The sequence below is a fragment of the Schistocerca americana genome, chromosome 8 (genome assembly GCF_021461395.2).
Source record: "Schistocerca americana isolate TAMUIC-IGC-003095 chromosome 8, iqSchAmer2.1, whole genome shotgun sequence".
Taxonomy (NCBI): Eukaryota; Metazoa; Arthropoda; class Insecta; order Orthoptera; family Acrididae; genus Schistocerca; species Schistocerca americana.
The window spans coordinates 39,779,152-39,799,726 of NC_060126.1; the positions used below are offsets into that span (position 1 = coordinate 39,779,152).

Here is a 20,575-nt window from a genome sequence, read left to right on the forward strand (position 1 = left end):
ATTGTAGACCAGTACTGGAAAGGGCTTTTCAATCACATTAGAACGTAAAAGAATATCATCATATTCTCTACATGTTATAGTCACAAAAATATTTAAAAATTTGTAGAATAAACAAACATATACTTTACCTTGTTTTTGGAAGCCTCTGCAGAAAAACTGTTCTCAACCAAATCCTTGTCTATTGACAACCATCTCTGCAATGTTATCCACGAGGATTCACTTTATGGGTCTTCTTTTGGTATTGCGCACTGTTGGAAATATGCCCAAAGAAATAGGTTCACTGAGCTTCTGTAAAGTTTGGAAAGTAGGAGACAATGTACTGGCAGAAGTAAAGCTGTGAGGATGGGGTGTGAGTTGTGCTTGGCTAGCTCAGTTGGTAGAGCACTTTCCCGTGAAAGGCAAGGGTCTCAAGTTCGAGCCTCGGTCCGGCACACAGTTTTAATCTGCCAGGAAGTTTCAATGACAGTGCCTTTTAAATTTGAAAGACTGCGAACTGTGTGGAAAGGTGTATTGCTCATAGATTTTAAACGGTAAACTATTGTAGCAGTATATTGATGTTTGCTTGCAACCTATTAATGAGACTTGTCAAAAGTTAAACAATAGTGCACTGGCCATAAAACTGTGTGTTATTGGGAGGTTGTGAACAGTGAAAGTAAAGAATGTGAATCACAAATGTGCACCTGTCAGCTACATCATTTAAAGTAGCCAGTGTTGAACTTCCACTCCCTATTTTTCAGACAGTGTAGCAATGCAGGACGTCAACATTGAGTACAGTCGACAAGGAAAAAGCAGGCGAACATCACATGTTCAGCGGTCAAATGACAGTATGTTTGTGTGGTTCTCCTGCATGAATGATTTCCTGAAGGCAGAATTTAAAACTTAGACTTTTGTTTTGGTATCTTCAACTGCAATACTAGAGTGATCAACAAGTGACTAGGTGAAAGCCATAAGCCCACTTATCAGTTTGACATAGGACCAGAATTCTCTCGGGTTCTCGACCAGATCTTTTACTAAGTTATGAAGGCTATGAGGCAGTCAATGAAATTGAGCACATCTTACTTCCAGTTAACAGCAAGAGTGTATTTAAAATGAACTCAGCAGTTCAGAACCACAGCACTAAAAGAAGCAATAATTTCCATATAGATTGTTGTCCATCTCTAGGTTTCAGAATGTAGTTTCGTATTTTGTTCAGTAACAGGCTGCCCGTTGATATCAAGCAGGAAACTGAAAATACCCTAATATTGTTTTAAAAAATATACTAATGTCTCAACAGCCACTTCTCCTACACATAAGACATGGACTCAGGAATGTAATTTCTGCATAACTCTGATATTTGTATTAGATACCAGGAGTGAGCAAAAATATGGAAACACCAAAATGTAACTCATTACTATACCTGATGTGGTGTTGGAAAATTGTTGGTATTCAAAAGTTTCCTGTCACTCTGAGTGGATAAACACAGGTACTGCATGGTTTTCAAGAAAATCTTATACCATTCTTCCTGCAAAATAGTGGCAATCTTGGGTAACAGTCATGGAGAAGGGTAACAGTCACGCATCCTTCTCTTCAAAGTAGACCACAAAGGCTCAATAATATCTGGTGATGTAGTCAGGGAAGATGCGACAGTTCATCTTCGTACTCACAAAACTAGTTTGGGATGATGTGAGCTGTGTTAATAGGAGCCTTGTCATCTGGGAACATGGCAGCACCAGTAGGTAACAAACATTATGCTGTGAGATAGATTTGATTAGCCAAAATTGTCATAGAACCCTTGGCAGTAATGCAGCGTTGGAGTGTAACCATGTGGCCTACAGAATATCACAATATGGCTGCCCAAATCGGCATCAAACCACTGCCATATTTGACCTTTGGACGTCAACCTTGGTCAAAAGTTCGAAACAGTGACAGCCATTACATAGACAGCTGACAGCTGACAGTGGTCTGTGTAAAGTTACATAAATGCTTTAAGATAAAAACTGCAAATGAGCAGTAAAGTAGGAATAGCAGTGGCTTTTCTTTTCCTTCATAGAAGCTTTTTTTTTCTCCTAACATTCCAGTATGAAGTAATCTAAAGATTCAGTATGTGGCTGTCAGGTAGATTTGGGCTAGTCAGAATTTGTTGTTAGTATACTTCCCAGCAGTAGCCAACATTTGTTATTTTTGCCTTGACTCGTTCCACATCCCTGAAGGCTGCCTTTCATGATCTGTGTATAAATGAATGAATTAAATTGTGGTAGTGGGAAAAATGATTTCAGGAAGATGAGTATGTTGAGTAATGGAATTGAGTTAAACAGAGTATTTGGAGATATCTCATTCACGCTTTCCATTATCGGTCAATCGGGACGTGTTCAGAGATAGGATACGTCACAAGACATCAACCTTACTTAGGAAAGGAAAGATTAAGATTTCAGTGTTTTGAAATGAGGCATCTGGGAAAGGATATGGTTAGATATGTAAAGAGGTGTGTGTGTGTGTGTGTGTGTGTGTGTGTGTGTGTGTGTGTGTATGTATGTATGTATTTATGTATGTATGTGTGGGTGGGTGGTGGTGGTGGTGGTGGTGGTGGAGGGTGGAGACATGTCATTGTGCTAGGGTGGAGTTCTGCTCTTGAACAAAATTCAGTATATGGAGAACAAGACACAAGGGTTTCCTACGCAAGTGTACCATGGGCTGTTGATTCGGTGAAAGTAAACCACCAAGATATTAGACTCTTGAAAGTGATGGTAGGTAGGTTGGCAGCAAAGCTCAAACCCAGGACTTGCAGCTGAAACAGCTGTCTACTTGGCACAGCTGGACTGCTGTGCCTCTACCTCATTTCACCATCATCATCATCATCTTCTTCTTCTTCTTCTTCTTCTTCTTCAGTTAAAGCATTAGACATTTTTTTTTGTTTTGTTTTGTTTTGAACTCTATAGGTGTAGCAGTCAGGGCGAACAGGCTTAGATCGTGGGGTCATATTACACGCATGGGAGAAGCAAGGTTACCCAAGAGACTCATGGGTTCAGCAGTAGAGGGTAGGAGTAGTCGGGGCAGACCAAGGAGAAGGTACCTGGATTTGGTTAAGAATGATTTTGAAGTAATAGGCTTAACATCAGAAGAGGCACCAATGTTAACACTGAATAGGGGATCATGGAGGAATTTTATAAGGGGGACTATGCTCCAGACTGAACGCTGAAAGGCATAATTAGTCTTAAATGATGATGATGATGATGATGATGATGATGATGTTTTGCCTGTTATATTACCCATCACTTCCTTGCCTCCTCCTCCAACTGGCTTAAACATTCTTATCTGTAGAGGTAATATTTCTCCACACATTCTTTAGAGATGTTCATTTTGGTCTCTCCTATTTTCTTGTATATTATTGAAGATGTTAAGTATATTCAGAACTTCCCTAATTTCTGAATTTCTAAATTTGTCAGCTCTTGTGCATCCCTTTACTGGTTTTAGAAACCTCATTTCTGTTGCTGGTATGCAATTTTCTTGACGTTTCCTTATAACCGACAATTCACTTCCATAAGCAACCATTGGAACTGCCATTGTCTTATAAAATTTCAGTCTTGTTTCTTTCCTCATTTTAATTTTTAGACATCGGTTTATTGTTCCTCATATATTACCAAACTTTGTTAGTATCTTCTCTGTGTCTTCGTTATGCTGATATGCGACATTACAGTGCAAATAGTTAAAATGTTTGACCTGTTCTGTTGCTCTGTTGTTGATCACAGTTTTTGTCAACATAGGATATTTCCCTTTGAAAGCCATTGACTTTGTCATCCTTTCTGAAATTGTGAAAACCTTCACGAACCTTACCTAATATATGTATTCCCCTTTGTAGGTCATCTCCATTATTTGGCAGCAGTGTGGTGTCGTCTGCATATAATATACAATTGGGAATTACCATTAATGTTAATTCCCCCATTAAAATTCTAATCCCATTTCCGGATTGTGTCATCTAAATAAATGTTAAAAATTGTGGGTGAAATGCTGCACCCTTATCTTACTCCTTTGTTTGTATCTGTTGTCTGTTTTGGTGTGCCTTTTATATCTCAAATTACAGTTGTATGTTTGTACAGACTTTTTAAAATGTTTATTAGATGTTGTGGATATCCTCTTTTCCTCATAATTCCCCACAGTTTCTTTCTGTTAACATTATTGAATTCATTTAAAAAAATCAATGAAATCTAAATGGGTTTCCCTATTCTACACTCTTTTCTTTGATTGTTTGTTTTGTTATGAATGCTACATCTGTTGTCGACTTGGTTGCCCCTTAGCGGCATGGTCAGCGCTTCTGACTGCCATCCAGCAGGCCCTGGTTGGATTCTCAGCCGTGTCCGAGATTTTCTCCACTCGGAAACTGGGTGCTATGTTGTCCTCATCCTTAGCATCATCGACATGCACATTGCCCAGTGTGACATCAACTGAAAAGACTTGCAACTCAACAGCTGAACTTCCCTTGTTATGTGCTCCCAGCCACCATCGCCATATGATCATTTCATTTGTTGTCTCGGCTATGACCTTCAATCTCGTGTTCACAATTCTTGGATAAACTTTATATGTAGTTTCAATCAAGTTGATTCCTCTACAGTTCTTGCAGCTTCTATGCTCTACTTTTTTAAAGAGTGACATCACCTTTGCTTGTGATCGTGCCTCTGGAATAGCTCCCTTTCTCCAGCCGAGTGTAGTAATCTGTTTTGTAGTCGAGTGTCTGCATTTTTTAACAGTTCAGTGTTTATACCATTCATACCAGTAGCTTTTCTGTCCCTTTTAACTAACCCGTACATAAATTATCTACACATCCTACTTCAATTACATCATGTAATCCTCTATACTCGCTGTGGAGCACATTGCTTTATACGAAAAGTTCTCGTAATGTTCTATCTATTTTGTTTGTTGAATGTTATTTATTTGAGTAACTTCTTTTCTTGTTTAATTTAGCATTTTCATTGTTTTCCAAGCTATCATCTGCTTTCTGTGATTATAATCTTTTATTACACATATAAATCTATCCCAAGATTCTTGATGAGCTTGTATTACTTCTCAGTTTTCAGCATTTCTCTCTTGTTTGTAAATTTGATGATTCTCCTCTGTTGTTTCAGTGAGATACTTAAGATGAGCAAGCATTTTGCTTTTTTTCTTCTAAATTTATCCAATTCTGTTGTCCAAATTTTTAAACCTTTTTTCCTTCTTATCTTTTTTCTCTTTTTCCTAAGGCTTCTTCAGCAGCTCTCTTAACTGCAGTTGTTATATTTTACCAATCCTCCTCCATTTCTTCCACATCTTCTTTCTTCTCTAGATCTTGATTAAGTCTGTTGTATGTTTTGTTCATGTAGTAGTTATCTTTGCAGATTTTTTTTTTCCTTCAGTTCATTTCAACCACCATAAAAAAAGTTAAATTTTAAAATAAGACCATATGTCCAATGGTGTAGTTGCTATCTGCAGTGCCACTCCTCGAGGCACTTCCACTTTATATTTAATATGTTGCCATAATATGTAGTGGTTCTTATCATAGCATCTAATAACTCCATTAAATTCTGATTGAGAACTTCTAATATTATTCTATAACCTTGAACATTTGTTTCTTTTGTGTCTTCAAATATATGTTATAAACTTCAATCAAGTCTTGTGATTGCCTCATGGTGTACTCATGAAATAGTTTAGTACAAACAAATCTAAAAGCAAAATTCTTAATTTTTAAGATACTTAAAGTTAAATAATTTAGGAATAAAAGAGCCCACTCACTAAATAGTGGAAGCATTGAGTTGTCAACAGGCACACACAAAAGATAAGGAAAGCTTGTTAGATTTCAGAAACTAATCCTTTCTTGAGCTACAGTTGAGTGGGGTTAGTTGTTTTGGGTGACATAGTTAGAGAGAAGAGAGCCGCGAGGCAGGAATAGGGGTTTGAGATGAGTAACAAGTCACTTGGAGAGAGGCAGCTGGTTTGCTGGCTAGGAATGTGAGGGGAACAGTGATGGTGGTGACTTGAATTGGGTGGAGGGGTGATGGGACAGAGGAACAGGAAACTGTTGGGTGGAGGGTGTGGAGACAGTAGATTAATGAAGATAGAGTCCAGGAGGTTCATGGGAGTGAAAGATGTGTTGCAAGGATAACTCCCATGTGCATAGTTAAGAAAAACTGGTTGTAGAGGGGAGGTTCCAGATAGCCCAGGTTGTAAAGCTCCCATTGAAATCCACCATTTTGTGCTTAGCTCCATGTTGTGCCACAGAGTGCTCAACTTTGTTCTTGACCACAGTTCAGCAGTGGGCATTCATTCAGGTGGACAGCATGTTGGTTGTCATACCAATATAAAAATCTGGGAGGTGATTGCAGCAGATTCTGTCACTCCCTGATCCTCACAAGCTTAGTACTGCAGAAACATATACCCACGACACAGGCATCACAGAACCACCTCTGCTCCTTCTATAAGATACTGTACTGTGCAATCCTAACTACGTACACCACATCTCCAGAATTGAAACCCTTCCCCTTGAACACCTGGAAGAGCATTGCAGACACTGCATCTTTAAATTGTCCAGCCTGCCTTGGAGCACTACCCATCAACACCTATCCTACCCACAATGAACTTCCTCGTCAACTCCTCATAATACCCAGGCCATGTCTAGCCGATTTTTTCAATTTGCCGTGTCCCCCAGAACTTCCTCCCAAAGCTCTGTGAAATTCAAACGAAAACGAATGTCACTAACCTTTCCACCAAAAGCCTCAGAAGTATCAGACCCATCCAAAGCCGTCGCTTCAGCCTCACACCAGATCGAACGTGTCAAAGACCTATTCCCTCTTCTATGTCCTACAGTGATAACACTTCTTTGTCACCAATCCCTCCAACCAAAGCCAACTGAATTACTGCACTCAACCTTGCCTCACTCAGCTGGTACTACCTTCCTACTTGACCTTCTCCTCCCACCTAACCACCTCCCCCCTGCCAACTACCATTAATTGCTTATCCACAACTTGGCAGCTACATCCTTCCCCAGGTCCCTTCCTAAGAAAACTAAGATTTCAGCAGAAGAAACCTCAAAACAGATCCTGACCTAATCATCATCCTGCGGACAAAGGCTCCTACACTGTTGTGATGAATCACAGTGACTACCTGTCACATGGCTTCCACCAACTGTCTGACTCCTCACCCACAAGCTGTGCCATAGTGATCCCATCCCAGAAATCTAACAAAACCTCCAAACCCTACTGAAATCTTTAGTCTCAACCTCCCCCACCCCCACCTCAGTCCATCTCCCTCCTCACCCCAAATGCACACTGCACATGCACCTTCTACATGCTCCCAAAATCAATAAAACCAACAATTCTGGACACCCATTGTAGCTGGTTATTGAGCTCCTATGAAAAATGTTCTGCTCTCAATGACCAACACAGCCAACCAGTTGTCTGAAAACTAGCCTCTCGCATCAAAAAAAATACTAACCACATCCTTTACTGTCTCTCCACCATTACCTGCTCTGCACCTCCTGGATCCCTACTCACCACAGCTGATGCCACATCCATAGACATGAACATCCCTCATGCACATGACCTTGCCACTGTTGAACACTACCTCTCCCAATGTCCTTCAGAATCCAAACACATTGCCTCATTTTTCATGCACTTTAGCAACTATATCCTGTTGCATAATTACTCCTTTAAGAGGAAGATATGTAAACAAATCCGCAGCATGACCATAGGCACTGCATGGCATCCTCCTACACTAGCATTTGTATGGGATATCTAGAGGAAACATTCCTAGCTCCTAAAATCTCAAATCACTTACGTAATTCACATTCACTGACGATATTTTCACGATCTGAGCACAGGGCTAAGACATCCTATTCTCATTCCCCTGCAATCTCATTACTTTCTCTCATGTCTGCCACACTTCTCCCCATATTAAATCTACTAGCCACTATCAGTACCTCCATTTTGAGAGCTGCCATCTCTTCCACACCAAAAAATGCCTAGCATACAGCCTGGCCACCTGTGGATGGACAGCATGGTTGCAGTGATGAAAACTCATTTGTCCAGTATGATGATGGTCTCACAAGGGCCTTCACAGACAGACACTATCCCCAAACCTAGTTCGTGAAAAGATTTCCCAGGATATATCCTCACACACCCCTAATCCTTCCACCACCTCCAGCCACAAAGGAGCACCCCTCTCATCACCCAATATGACCCAGGACTGAAACACCCAAACAGTATCCTTCACAAGGGCTTCGATTATCTATCATCATACCCTGAAATGAGGGAAATTCTACCCAAGATCCATCCCATCACTTGTGAAGTGGTATTCCATTGCTCACCCAGTCTGTGCAACATCCTAGTCCATCCCTGTCCCACTCCCACTACCAGCCCCTTGCCACTGGGATCATTCCCCTGTACAACACCCAGGTGCAAGACTTGCCCAATCCACACACCCAGCACTTCCTACCCCAGTCCTGTCACAGACATGACCACCTATAAAAGCAGCCGTGCCATATACCAACACTGCTGCAATGGATGCACAGCTTTTTATCAGGTGTATACGACCCGGGAGAATAGGTAAAAACCCGGGAATTTTTTCATCCAGGAGAAAACCAGGAAAAACCCAGGAACTTTTTAGAATTCCGAAAATCTTTCATTGTTTTAGTTTTCAGTTAAATTTTTGTAATTTTGTCTGGTAACAACCGATGCTCTAACAAAGGATATTACTGTATCCCACTACTGTAGAATAATACTGCAGAAATAAAAGATGAATGAGAGGAAAAAACAAAAATAAAACTTAAATTGCAAAGGAAATGCGCCATATACAGCAACGAAACACAGTACTCGTACAGGCGTCTGCCAGCAGCAACATGTGTGTCAATGGCTTTACGAAGACTGTGCAATGCTTCATAACAACAAATTGCCTCCGATGAATGTGATGTCACAACTGTTTACATTACATTCATTATAGCAGTTACAATCAGGCTCATGTGCATGCACAGTTGAGTTGTGTATTTTCTCCCACTTCTGGCTGCAGAAATGTGGCTGTTGGCTGTGTAAGCACTCACAGTAAACAACTAGATACTACCAGGAAAAATATTACTGGCGTGCCCAAGCTGCCACAATCGTGCATGCGCAGGATCTAGCTAGGTGGTGGAGGGAGGGGGGGCAAACCGAGGTATCTGATCCGGCTGGCAATTTCGGACAGGGGCGCATATTCATATTCTTGAAGAAAAAAACTTTGTTTCACAAAGCGCCAAGCATCCAACGCACGTTGGTCTATCGATTATTCATATGATTTTGAACGCAACCATGTTGGTTTTTTAACATTTTTGAACACCTTCTAAGTTACGGAACGCAGCATGTCATTCTCAATGGAGAGAAGTCTTCCGAAGTAAGAGTGATTTCAGGTGTGCCGCAGGGGAGTGTCATAGGACCGTTTCTATTCACGATATACATAAATGACCTTGTGAATGACATCGGAAGTTCACTGAGGCTTTTTGCATATGATGCTGTGGTGTATCGAGAGGTTGTAACAATGGAAAATTGTGCTGAAATGCAGGAAGATCTGCAACGAATTGACGCATGGTGCAGGGAGTGGCAATTGAATCTCAATGTAGACATGTGTAATGTGCTGCGAATACGTAGAAAGATCCCTTATCATTTAACTACAAAATAGCAGGTCAGCAACTGGAAGCAGTTAATTCCATAAATTATCTGGGAGTACGCATTAGGAGTGATTTAAAATGGAATGATCATATAAAGTTGATCATCGGTAAAGCAGATGCCAGACTGAGATTCATTGGAAGAATCCTAAGGAAATGCAGTCCGAAAACAAAGGAAGTAGGTTACAGTACACTTGCTTGCCCACTGCTTGAATACTGCTCAGCAGTGTGAGATCCGTACCAGATAGGGTTGATAGAAGAGAGAGAGAAGATCCAACGGAGAGCAGCGCGCTTCGTTACGGGATCATTTAGTAATCGCGAAAGCGTTACAGAAATGATAGATAAACTCCAGTGGAAGACTCTGAAGGAGAGACGCCCAGTAGCTTGGTACGGGCTTTTGTTAAAGTTTCGGGAACATACCTTCACCGAAGAGTCAAGCAGTATATTGCTCCCTCCCACGTATATCTCACAAAGAGACCATGAGGATAAATTCAGAGAGATTAGAGCCCACACAGAGGCATATCAACAATCCTTCTTTCCACGAACAATACGAGACTGGAATAGAAGAGAGAACCGATAGAGGTACTCAGGGTACCCTCCGCCACACACCGTCAGGTGGCTTGCGGAGTATGGATGTAGATGTGGATGTAGATGTAGAAGTTGATTTCTGAATGAATCATAAGTTGATTTCTGAATGAATCATAAGTTGAGTTTTGAATGTGTACATAGTGTACGCGATTCCTGTCAGGGGAATTCTCATCGTATCTAGAAATAAACCTTCCTGTAGACAAAAAGAGATGGGGCTATGGGAGCTGGGTGGAATAAAGCCGAACAGATGAATGCCAATCGCTGTGTGATTATGTGGTTGATTAGGTTTGCAAATGATCAGCGTTGTTACATTTACTAGCGAAACCCATAGATATACGTAATCACATCAAGAAACCACACCAGTCTTGGGTGCTATTTGTATTAACAGCTTTTTCAGTATTAGACAACGACATTTCGATTTTTCATGTAGTAAAACTTTTGACGAACGTTGATGAGGTAATAGATTCTTTTGCAGAAAGGAAAGTATGCCATGTAAATCTGTAGCAAGATTAGAGAGAAAAAAATGCTAGGAGCTAAGGACTGAAGAAATGTGTACCGTCTTAGTTGTCTCGTCTTAACTGGTTTTATGTATTCTATATTTGATTTTATGTATTCTATATTTGATTTTATGTCACACAAAACAGCAAATTATTAGCTAACAGGCAACAAAGAGTGCAAATTTTCTGAAGAGTTCTTGTTCTCCCGATTACAAAAAATGCCATGCAGTATTAATTGCGAGGGTGGTTTTATTTATTTTTATTTTTTTATTTTTATTTTTTTTTTTAAAGAGGGGGCAGGATGTCAAACCGGCCGACTGGGACCAGGAGAGGCACCACTGGGCATTTTAATTTCCACAGTCCTGAATATAGTTTGATGGCACCCATTACAAAATATACGCGTTTCAACTCCACAGAGTGAAATACAGTGACATGCGATAGAAGAATGCTGTGTGAAGAGGTGTGGACTGCACTTTGGCACACTTAAGATCAAATAACATGTCCTACATTTCCTCGAACGCACATGTCTTATGTATCAGATTCTTTAGAAAGATGTGCGGTACAAACTGAACATCTTTTTGAAAAGACGATTTTTAAAAATTTTTGACCTATCTCAATCGCTCATCGGAAGGGGGGGCGGGGGGCTATAAAGTATTGTCCTGGTTCAGAGCCGATGTGCAGAGCAGTCTGAGTTGTGGGGAAGTGGGTAGTCTCCACGTGCCCTGGTTTACATTATTTACTGATCTTGCTGCTTCCTCTTCATTTAATGCCTCACGTCAAATGAAAACAAAATGGATTTCTGTGGCCAGTAGCTATCAAGTGAATTAAAATACATTCACATAATTACGAAAGATAAAACTTTGTTATTAGTTTGAGATTTTATTTTATTTCTGTCTTTCTTACAGTCAAGCATTAATCCCCTTGCAGAACGATGAAGTTGTTTTTGTCAGTTTGTTAAAGAGATTTGGCATTTATTAATCTTTTCCGCTGAGGTAGTCAATGTAATTGAAACAAAGTTTTTAATTCCACACTGTTGGCTAGTTTCAACTGTTCACTGCATTTCAAGTGCACATTTTCATCTTCTAGCATGTATGGCATTATGCCATAATAAAGAACTAAATATGAGATAATACAGTACTGGTACTCCAAGAAAATTTACGTCCCGAAAACCACACTGAAGAGCTTAATATCAGGTCGAGGACCACTTCATTGGAAATCTGGACATATGAATGTGCACTTCAAGTATGCACTTTAAATGTGCACATTTTAGTATGGTTCACGAAATTCCAATGCTCTTGGGGTATCCTCTGATGTCTAGTTTCTTTTATGACATAATGTAAGATCTTTCAATGTTTTACAATTACGAACATACGGGCCTCCTATGTCATCATAGGAGCACAAGTGTGGTGGCGCCTGTCATCTGGCGCTCTCTGGCAACTGCTGCAACGAACCTATTAATAACAGCTCGTGGGAAAATATTGTGAATGGTGATTTGAAAAGCAGTACTTTCAAAGTAAATTTCCTTTTTTGCAAGATGAACTATGTGCAGAATGTATGATAAATTTTGTAAATCACACAGCATTTGACTCTCATTTAAAAATCAACTCTTTGATGAAGAGCCATTGAGAAGCATTTCGAGCCCAGAAGATCAGACATTTATCTCATTATTAAAAATTTTACTGGCACATTTGTGTGATGTATCTTAGTGTAACATGTGCAAAAAGATCAACATTATATGTGGAAGCTTAGCTTCTCTTGTAGCTTATTAATCTTAGAGACCAGTATTATATGTGAATGTGTTGCTATGTATACCAATTAAAATCATTAACTTCGCTTGTTTGTGTGTTTGCGCTACTTAACAGTGATGTTGCTAATTGGCTGACTACATCAGTTGTCCTATGCTCTGTATATCCACCAACTGGCGAGATCACGTGACATGAGCTATGACAGGCTTACAAAAGCTCATTGCAATCTCCATTTCAGTGCTTGGGAAAGTAACATGCGGTGTTTGATGGAATTAGGATTTATACTTTCGTAATACGAAAATATGCAGGGCACATGTTGCTTCACATCAAAGATCTTTCTAAAACGTGTTTTTTTTTCCTGTGAGTTTAGTTTTCTAAAGTGCCAGGAAATGCTATGCCCGTGTATACAACCATAACCATTCAAAAGATAAGTTTTACAGCTCTGAGGGAAAATATACTGTCACTTAACACGGAAAAAGTGTGTTTTCACCCAGGAGAAAGCGTATTTTTAGCTGGGAAATCCGGGAATTTTTTTTTTCCCTTGTCCACGTATACACCCTTTTTATGATTATATTGTTATGGCAATGAAGCAGCTGTCCAGAATGAATGGCCACTGCCAAACTATGGCCAAGAACGAAGTTGATCACCCACTGGCACAACACGCAGCTGAGCACAAAATGCTGGATTTCAATGACCGCTTCATAGCCCAGGACATCTGGATCCTTTGACCCACCACATGTTTTTCTGAACTATGCAGGTGGGAGCTATTTTTGCAACACGTATTTCACTCCCATAAACTCTCTGGCCTCAATTTCTATTAAGCCAGTGTCTCTACACCTTCCACATGATGGTTTCCTGTTCCTCTGTTCTATCACTCCCTCCCAGTTGGCGTCTCATGTCACCTCAATTGTGTCACTCCCCACCAGCACCGGCACCTGTGCATCACCTGCTACTCCTCCCTCTCTCATTCCTAGCCAGCAAACCAGCTGTCTCCCTGCAACCTGCTACTTACTCATCGCAAACCCCTCCTTCTGTCTCCCACCTCTCTCCATCTAACCAGCTCACCCGAAACAACACTCCATTTCACTCCACTCCACTCCACCTGCTGAACTGCTATTCCTGCATTGTGTGTGTGCAGTTTTCACCATTTAGTAGGTGCACAGACAGATGGGCGCACACATGCTTTTTGTGTGTGTGTGTGTGTGTGTGTGTGTGTGTGTGTGTGTGTGTGTGTGTGTGGCCGCGCGCGTGTGTGTGTGTGTGTGTGTGTGTGTGTGTGTGTGTGCGCGCTCTAGCTCATGTAAGGATTTATTTCTGAAGGCTAGCAAGTTTCCTGTCTCTTAATGTATGTTCCTGTTGATGATTTGATGCTTCCACTATCTGGTGAGAGGACTCCTTTATTCCCAAATTATTTACATTCAACCACAATTTTTGTACTATGTGTACTGGGACTTAAATTTTCTTATTTACATGTTCTGTAGATCATACTGAGAATAAACGCTGTGAAGTAAAATTTGCGAATAGCAAGTCTTGTTCACATATCTCGTAAGGGGAGACGGTGGGACTCTTACACTGATATTTTGGTAAATCCGTATCTTTGCCATTTTTTTCTTCAATCTCATTGAAATTTTGCACACTTATGAATAGAGATCTAATATGATTTTTTTTTTTTTAATTCGGAATTTTTAATTTTTTATTGCATTATTATTTCAAGGTACCCTTTTTCATAATTTCAAGGCAAATTTGGCAAATTTTTTAATGGTAAAATAATCTACACTAATGGGTGTACAATTAAGTGCAGTAACTTTTTGGTAAATTAATGCTATTATTTTCTGTGATATTTTGGATTCGAAAATTTTTTACAAGCAAACTTTTCGATATATTATCAACCACAAAACTGTGTATAATATCTCGATTAAAATTTTGTTCCACTTAATTATTGCTTCAAAGTAAAAGAATAGGTGTGCCAAATTTCATTGCAATCCATCCAGTAGTTTATGATATATGTGTTTGGATGAAATGTAAAAAAAATCTATCATACCTTAGCTAAAACTGCCCATATCCATATTCCATTTCTTCCTCATCATCCTATACAGCTCTTTTAGCTTCTCTGCTCCTTTGCCTAGCAGTTTTTTGTATGTTCTGGACTGAAGTCTTCGCCTTGACAATTCTTTGCTTATTGATCTGCAGTATATGCTCAGTGAAGACTCCAGGTGTAAAGGCCATCTTGCTGAGGATGTGAAGTCTTGCCACATTCCCATCATTAAACACTGTTGCAGCTTCCAAAGCAGAAGTCTTCACCACTAAATTGGAGACAAACACAGTCTTTGGACATCTTTTCCAAACAAGAGCATTGAAACTTTCATTTGGGTTCTTTGTTTTCCCATGCAGACAGTTTTCTAGCAGTTCTGGTGAAGCCAGTGCTCTAAAAGTTGGTTTAATGGCCATTGAAACCTCATAAGGAAGGTTATTTTTATGGGTATAAGCTTCACCACTTTCCTTACTTTTCAAAAATTTGCACCATTCATTAGAACAGAGGCCATGTTTGAGGTTTAGTGTCTGTCGACAAGTAATAAAACCAAATGGCCCATACTGCTTTCCTCATACTGTCCAAGCTTGTGAGGCTACTTCTAATTGCAGCACCATAATAGGCTTGTAGGCTGTCAATTCTCTTCTTTGTTACTGTGTTTTTACCTCCCAGTGGCTTCACATCCTCTGGTAGCTTGCCTTTATTGTCTGCAACAAGTCTTCGGAGTCGTCCATGTATCCTCTTCTGAATATGGCCTAAGCACTCCAGTTTCTCAATAGTGCAATCTTTTCCATAGGGCTGACTTTCAACTACATTCTTGAAAGCACTAGAGTCTCCATCTCTTAAATACTGTATGTATCTTACTCCATACTTCTGCAAAGATCTATGAAAAGTGAATTTCATACCTGCAGCTTCCATCCCACCACTGGAGCTTGCATAATTTCTGCTACAAACAGCTTTATGGGCTTCTTGCCATTCTGTTTCTTTACCTGCATCAATATATTTATTGTGCAAGGAACGTGCAGAACAATATTTAGACATCACCTCCAAGTCTAATACTTTTCCAGTGTTACACTAATGATTGTTGAAACTCCATGGAGTGAAGTATGCCCCCTCTTCATCCAGGAACTGTCACAGGAAACTGCTATATCATTGCTATTAGTTGCTTCACAATTTTCTTGAATTGCCCCCAAGGACTGCCATTTTCATGCTCTCTTCACTTACTTCTGCAACTGCATTGAGGAGAGCAGTATTCATTGCAGAATATTGTAGGGGAGGACCAGGCATGTTCATAATACCACATAAAAGGTTTCCACCCATCTCTTCCAATCCCTATACATTTTGTCCAAAAATAAATCTCATATTGGCTTCATAGATTCTATTACTGACCTTTGATGTCTTGAATGGTCTGTCAGCATCACAGTTTTGACACAAAATGTGCAATGTGCAAACCAAACCTTCTCTCTTTCCATCACCAACCAAATCCGCATTTCCTCCACAAACAGAACACTTGCAGGCTTTTCTAAGTGCTTCTGCCACCATTTCCAGATTATGAAACCTGTATTTCTGTCATGATTTGTTTCTTCTGACACAATCCCTGTCCCAAGTTTTATTTTAGATGCACTTGGAGACAAGCTAATGTTTGCATCTGCAGGCCCGACCCTAACCTCAATGTCAGTTTTTCACTTTATATTGGAAATATGGGACGTACTATATTTTTTAAATACTTTACCAGGCATAGGCATTGTAAAAAGTGATCAACAGATTCAACCTTGCACAAAGAGTGGCACAATAAATCAAGTGCCACTCAAATTCCATTGAACAGCACAAAACTTGTTTACAACACTCCACAGCCTTCTATACCACACTGATTGAACCAGAAAATGGCTCCACATCCTTCATTACAACACTGCTGTTATGTATACAAAAAAATCACAGCATTCAAAAGCTATATTTTCTAGGTTCACAGGCCAAATTCTGCAATACCATTTTTCCTCCATTTGGTACATTGAAAAGTGGGCTTGGCGCATTACACTGCTTAGGGTTTTAATTTTTTTATGCCATTTGTAGTTCGAATTTCAAGGAAAAAATTTGGGATAATGATCTCCATTATATTTACTATCAAATAAGCAAATAAAAATAATTTGTAAATTTTTCATTATTTCTTCCACTGTCTCTCCTTAATAAACATATTTATATAAGTACATGCTGATTATTTGTAGGTTTGTAATGGTTTAGTAAAGAAGCCTCTATTAAGTTCAAAGAAGTTGTAAAGTAGGAGCAAAATTTCACTTAAATGAGATTCTTCTGTTGTCAAAGCTGTTTAGATATGTGTTTCATTTCTTTGTCTTTCCATTATTTCCTAGAAGCAAAAATGTTAGCATGGGATATATTATATGTAGTATATTTCTGTGAAGACCCATCTACAATGTTGGCCACATATGCTATGTCTGTTTTCACAAGAGACCTTTGCTGCAGGAAATGACACTGGAGGCTGCAATTGCACTTCTTGAACGACAAGTGCAGATACAGCCAACTTGCAGACTGCACCAAATGCTCGGCGATCTTCTGGCGAGAGTCCACGAAGAGGAACGGGCCCTCGATCACTATAGTATAGCACTGAAGTAAGCGTATCACTGTTTTATTATTCAATAAATTATATATCAGTTTATTTAAAGGGATGTTAATACAATTTGTAAATATAAAAGGACAGAAACTATGGCATTTTTAATAAAAGAATGTCTCAGGTACCATTACTTCTTCTTTTATAGGATTCCCCTTGCCTTCTCAGGCTTTTCTTCATCTCTGTCTCCTATCCTCTTATAACTTTCTTACATTATTCTGTTCATCTCTGTAAGAAGTTACTTGACCCCATCCCCTTTTGCTAACACAAATTCGGTTTATTGATTTTCTACTTGCATTATATTAGTTTCAAATCTTCCTTCCATTATGAAGCCCAAGATCACGATTGCTTCTCTGAATCCTTGTTTGAAACCCACTGATTTCCATGGAGTTCTTATTGAAATTATCTTTTTATTCTTATGGGTATTATTCCATCCTTGTGCTGAGAAACATGAAAAGTTAAACAGAACAGTAGGGTTTTGAAACTAGGGTGAAGGAATACTTAAATGAAGTATTTTCACAGAGTTTGAATTTTTTTCTTTTGATTTCTTTATATTTCACATGTTTTAAAACTTCTGCTACTTAATACAAGGAGCAATCAAAAAGTTTCCTTTCGAGAGCATTGCTACAGCATGTATACGACAAAGTTTGATTCTGATGTGGGTATTTAAATACTGACATGTTGGCAAAGATTAATGTGTTTTTCACATCTTTCCAATATGTGTATGGTAAATGCAGAAATGTGAATTATGGCAACATTATTATCAAATACGTCCAACCAGCACCAATGTTCTGGAACGGTGCACCAAGTTCTGTGCTGGTCGCATTTCGACACAAGATGCACCATATTGCAAATGTCAAAACACACAAGTTACACCAACTCAAGTGGGAGGCACTCAAGCACCAGCCCTATAGTCTGATACCTCCCCATGTGATCAACATGAGGATGTGCAGTAGACAGTTATGGATGTCCTCAGACATGACACAGTGTTTTACCAAATGGGTATCTTCAACCTGGTGCATCAATAGGATGATTGCCTCAAGGCTCACGGTGATTTTCTCTGATTGAAATACCAAATCTATACTGTATGGCCTCTGAATGGAAATTTCTTGATTGCCCCTTATAGAACTGATAACATGTTCTTAGCACTTAAAAAAAGGCGAGAAGTGTCAAATAATTATTACGTTGTGTTGCAGATTACTGTAAATTTGTATCATGCTATTTGCAGCATAGATTTTAAAAGCAGATATCTTTATTAGTGTGGAACATACTTTTCTTCTTTTATGTCCTTAAAGTTGTTATTTAAGCATTTTTAATTCTTTCTACCACACTTAAAAGTTTCTAGTATAGACACAGTGGAGTGTCGGGAGTATTGACATTTGAAAGATGGTCATGCAAGAATCTGGTTGTCGAGCGTGCGAGCATGTAAGCATTCCTCTTAAATTACTTCTTTTTTTTTTTTCAAACAATGGAAAATCCAGGAAGGAATGTAACAATACCAGCGGAGATGCTGAGTCCCACGCGCGCCCGCACACACACACACACACACACACACACACACACACACACACACACACACGTACACGTACGTTTCTGCAGTCTCGGAGAGCTGAAACCACACTGCGAACAGCAGCACCAGTGCCTGATGGGGGTGGGAGTAAGGAGGAGGCTGGGGTGGTGAGGGGGAGGGATAGTATGGTTGGAGTGTTGCAGGTTAGACGGAGGGCAGGAGAGAAGGTGTGGAGGGTGAGGGGGTAAATAGTGGAAAGGAGAGAAATAAAAAGAAATTAAAAGACTGGGTGTGGCGGTGAAATAATGCCTATCTAGTGCTGGAATGGGAACAGGGAGGGAGCCGGAAGCGTGAGGACAGTGACTAATGAAGGTTGAGGCCAGGATGATTATGGGAATGTAGGATGTATTGCATGGAAAGTTACCACCTGCACAATTCAGAAACGCTGGTGTTGGTGGGAAGGATCCATATGACACAGGCTGTGAAGCAGTCATTGAGATGAGGGATATCATGTTTGGCAGCATGTTCAGCAACAGAGTGGTCCACTTGTTTTTTGGACACATTTTGTCGGTGGTCATTCATGCGGACAGACAGCTTGTTGGTTGTCATGCCTACATAGAATGCAACACAGAGGTTGCAGCTTAACTTGTAAATCACATGATAGTGGTTTCACAGATAGCCCTGCCTTTGATGGGATAGGTGATGTTAGTGACCGGACTGGAATAGGTGGTGGTAGGAGGATGTATGGGACAGGTCTTGCATCTAGGTCTATTACAGGAGTATGAGCCATGAGGTAAGGGATTGGGAGCAGAGGTAACCAAAACCCTGGTGGAGAATGTAATTCAGTTGCTCCAGTCCCGGATGTTACTGAGTTATGAGGGGAATGCTCCTCTGTGGCCGGACTGTGGGACTTTGGGAGGTGGTGGGAGACTGGAAAGATAAGGCATAGGAAATTTGTTTTTTTACAAGGATGGGAGGATAATTAAGGTCAGTGAAGGCTTCAGTGAGACCCTTGGTAGGATTATAAGGTCGGCATCAGTTTTTAGATGGTGGACTGCAACACAGTTATGAACCTTTCCTCCAGAAGCCTTAGTCCCACAGAAATATCAGTCCTTTCCAAAGGCCTCACCTTTTGCCCCACTCCCAAATTCAACCATGCAGGACTAGTTAAAGACCTTCTCTCCTTCTCCCAGTCCCTACAAAAACTCCACCACCATTGTTTTGAACCACAAGGATTACGTGGCAGAAGGACTCTGCGTCAGCTGTCAGATACTTCCTCCTACAAACCATGCCACAATGATCTCATTCCAGTAATCCAGCAGGATCTCTAGTCACTACTCAAATCCATAGGCCCATCCCAGAACCTCTCCCCTGAGTCCATCTCTCTACTTACCCCTACCGCTCCCTGACCTCCCACCTTCTACATGCTTTCTAAAGTCCATAAACCCAACCACCCAAGACATCCCATTGTGGCCAGTTACTGTCCCCCACTGAGAGAATCTTTGCTCTTGTAGACCAACACCTTTAACCTATTACCCGGAACCTATCCTCCTATATAAAAGATACCAACCATTTCCTCAACCGACTCTCCACAGTTCCTTTCCCTATACCACACAGTGCCCCGCTCGTCACTATTGATGCCACCTCCCTGTACACTAACATTCCTAATGTCCATGGCCTTACTGCTATCAAACACTACCTTTCCAGACGCCCTATAGATTCCAAACCAACAACCTCCTTCCTAGTCTCCATGACCAACTATATCCTAACCCACAATTACTTCTCCTTTTAAGACATTACTTACAAACAAATCCGTGGTACGGCTATGGTCACATGCATGGCACCATCCTATGCTAACCTATTCATGGGCTATCTAGAGGAATCCTTCATAAAAACCCAGAATCCGAAACCCCTCACCTGGTTCAGATTCATTGATGACATCTTTGTTA

The 20,575-nt window shown here is 40.2% G+C and overlaps 1 protein-coding gene across 1 annotated transcript in view; it reads left to right on the top strand.

Moving 5' to 3' along the window:
* Positions 1-20,575, top strand: part of LOC124544918 (anaphase-promoting complex subunit 7) — a 168,347-nt gene that overhangs the window by 130,920 nt on the left and 16,852 nt on the right. Inside the window, exon 9 of the mRNA XM_047123658.1 lies at positions 16,972-17,117. Coding sequence (XP_046979614.1) covers positions 16,972-17,117 — 146 coding nt within the window. The remainder of the gene's footprint in view (positions 1-16,971; positions 17,118-20,575) is intronic.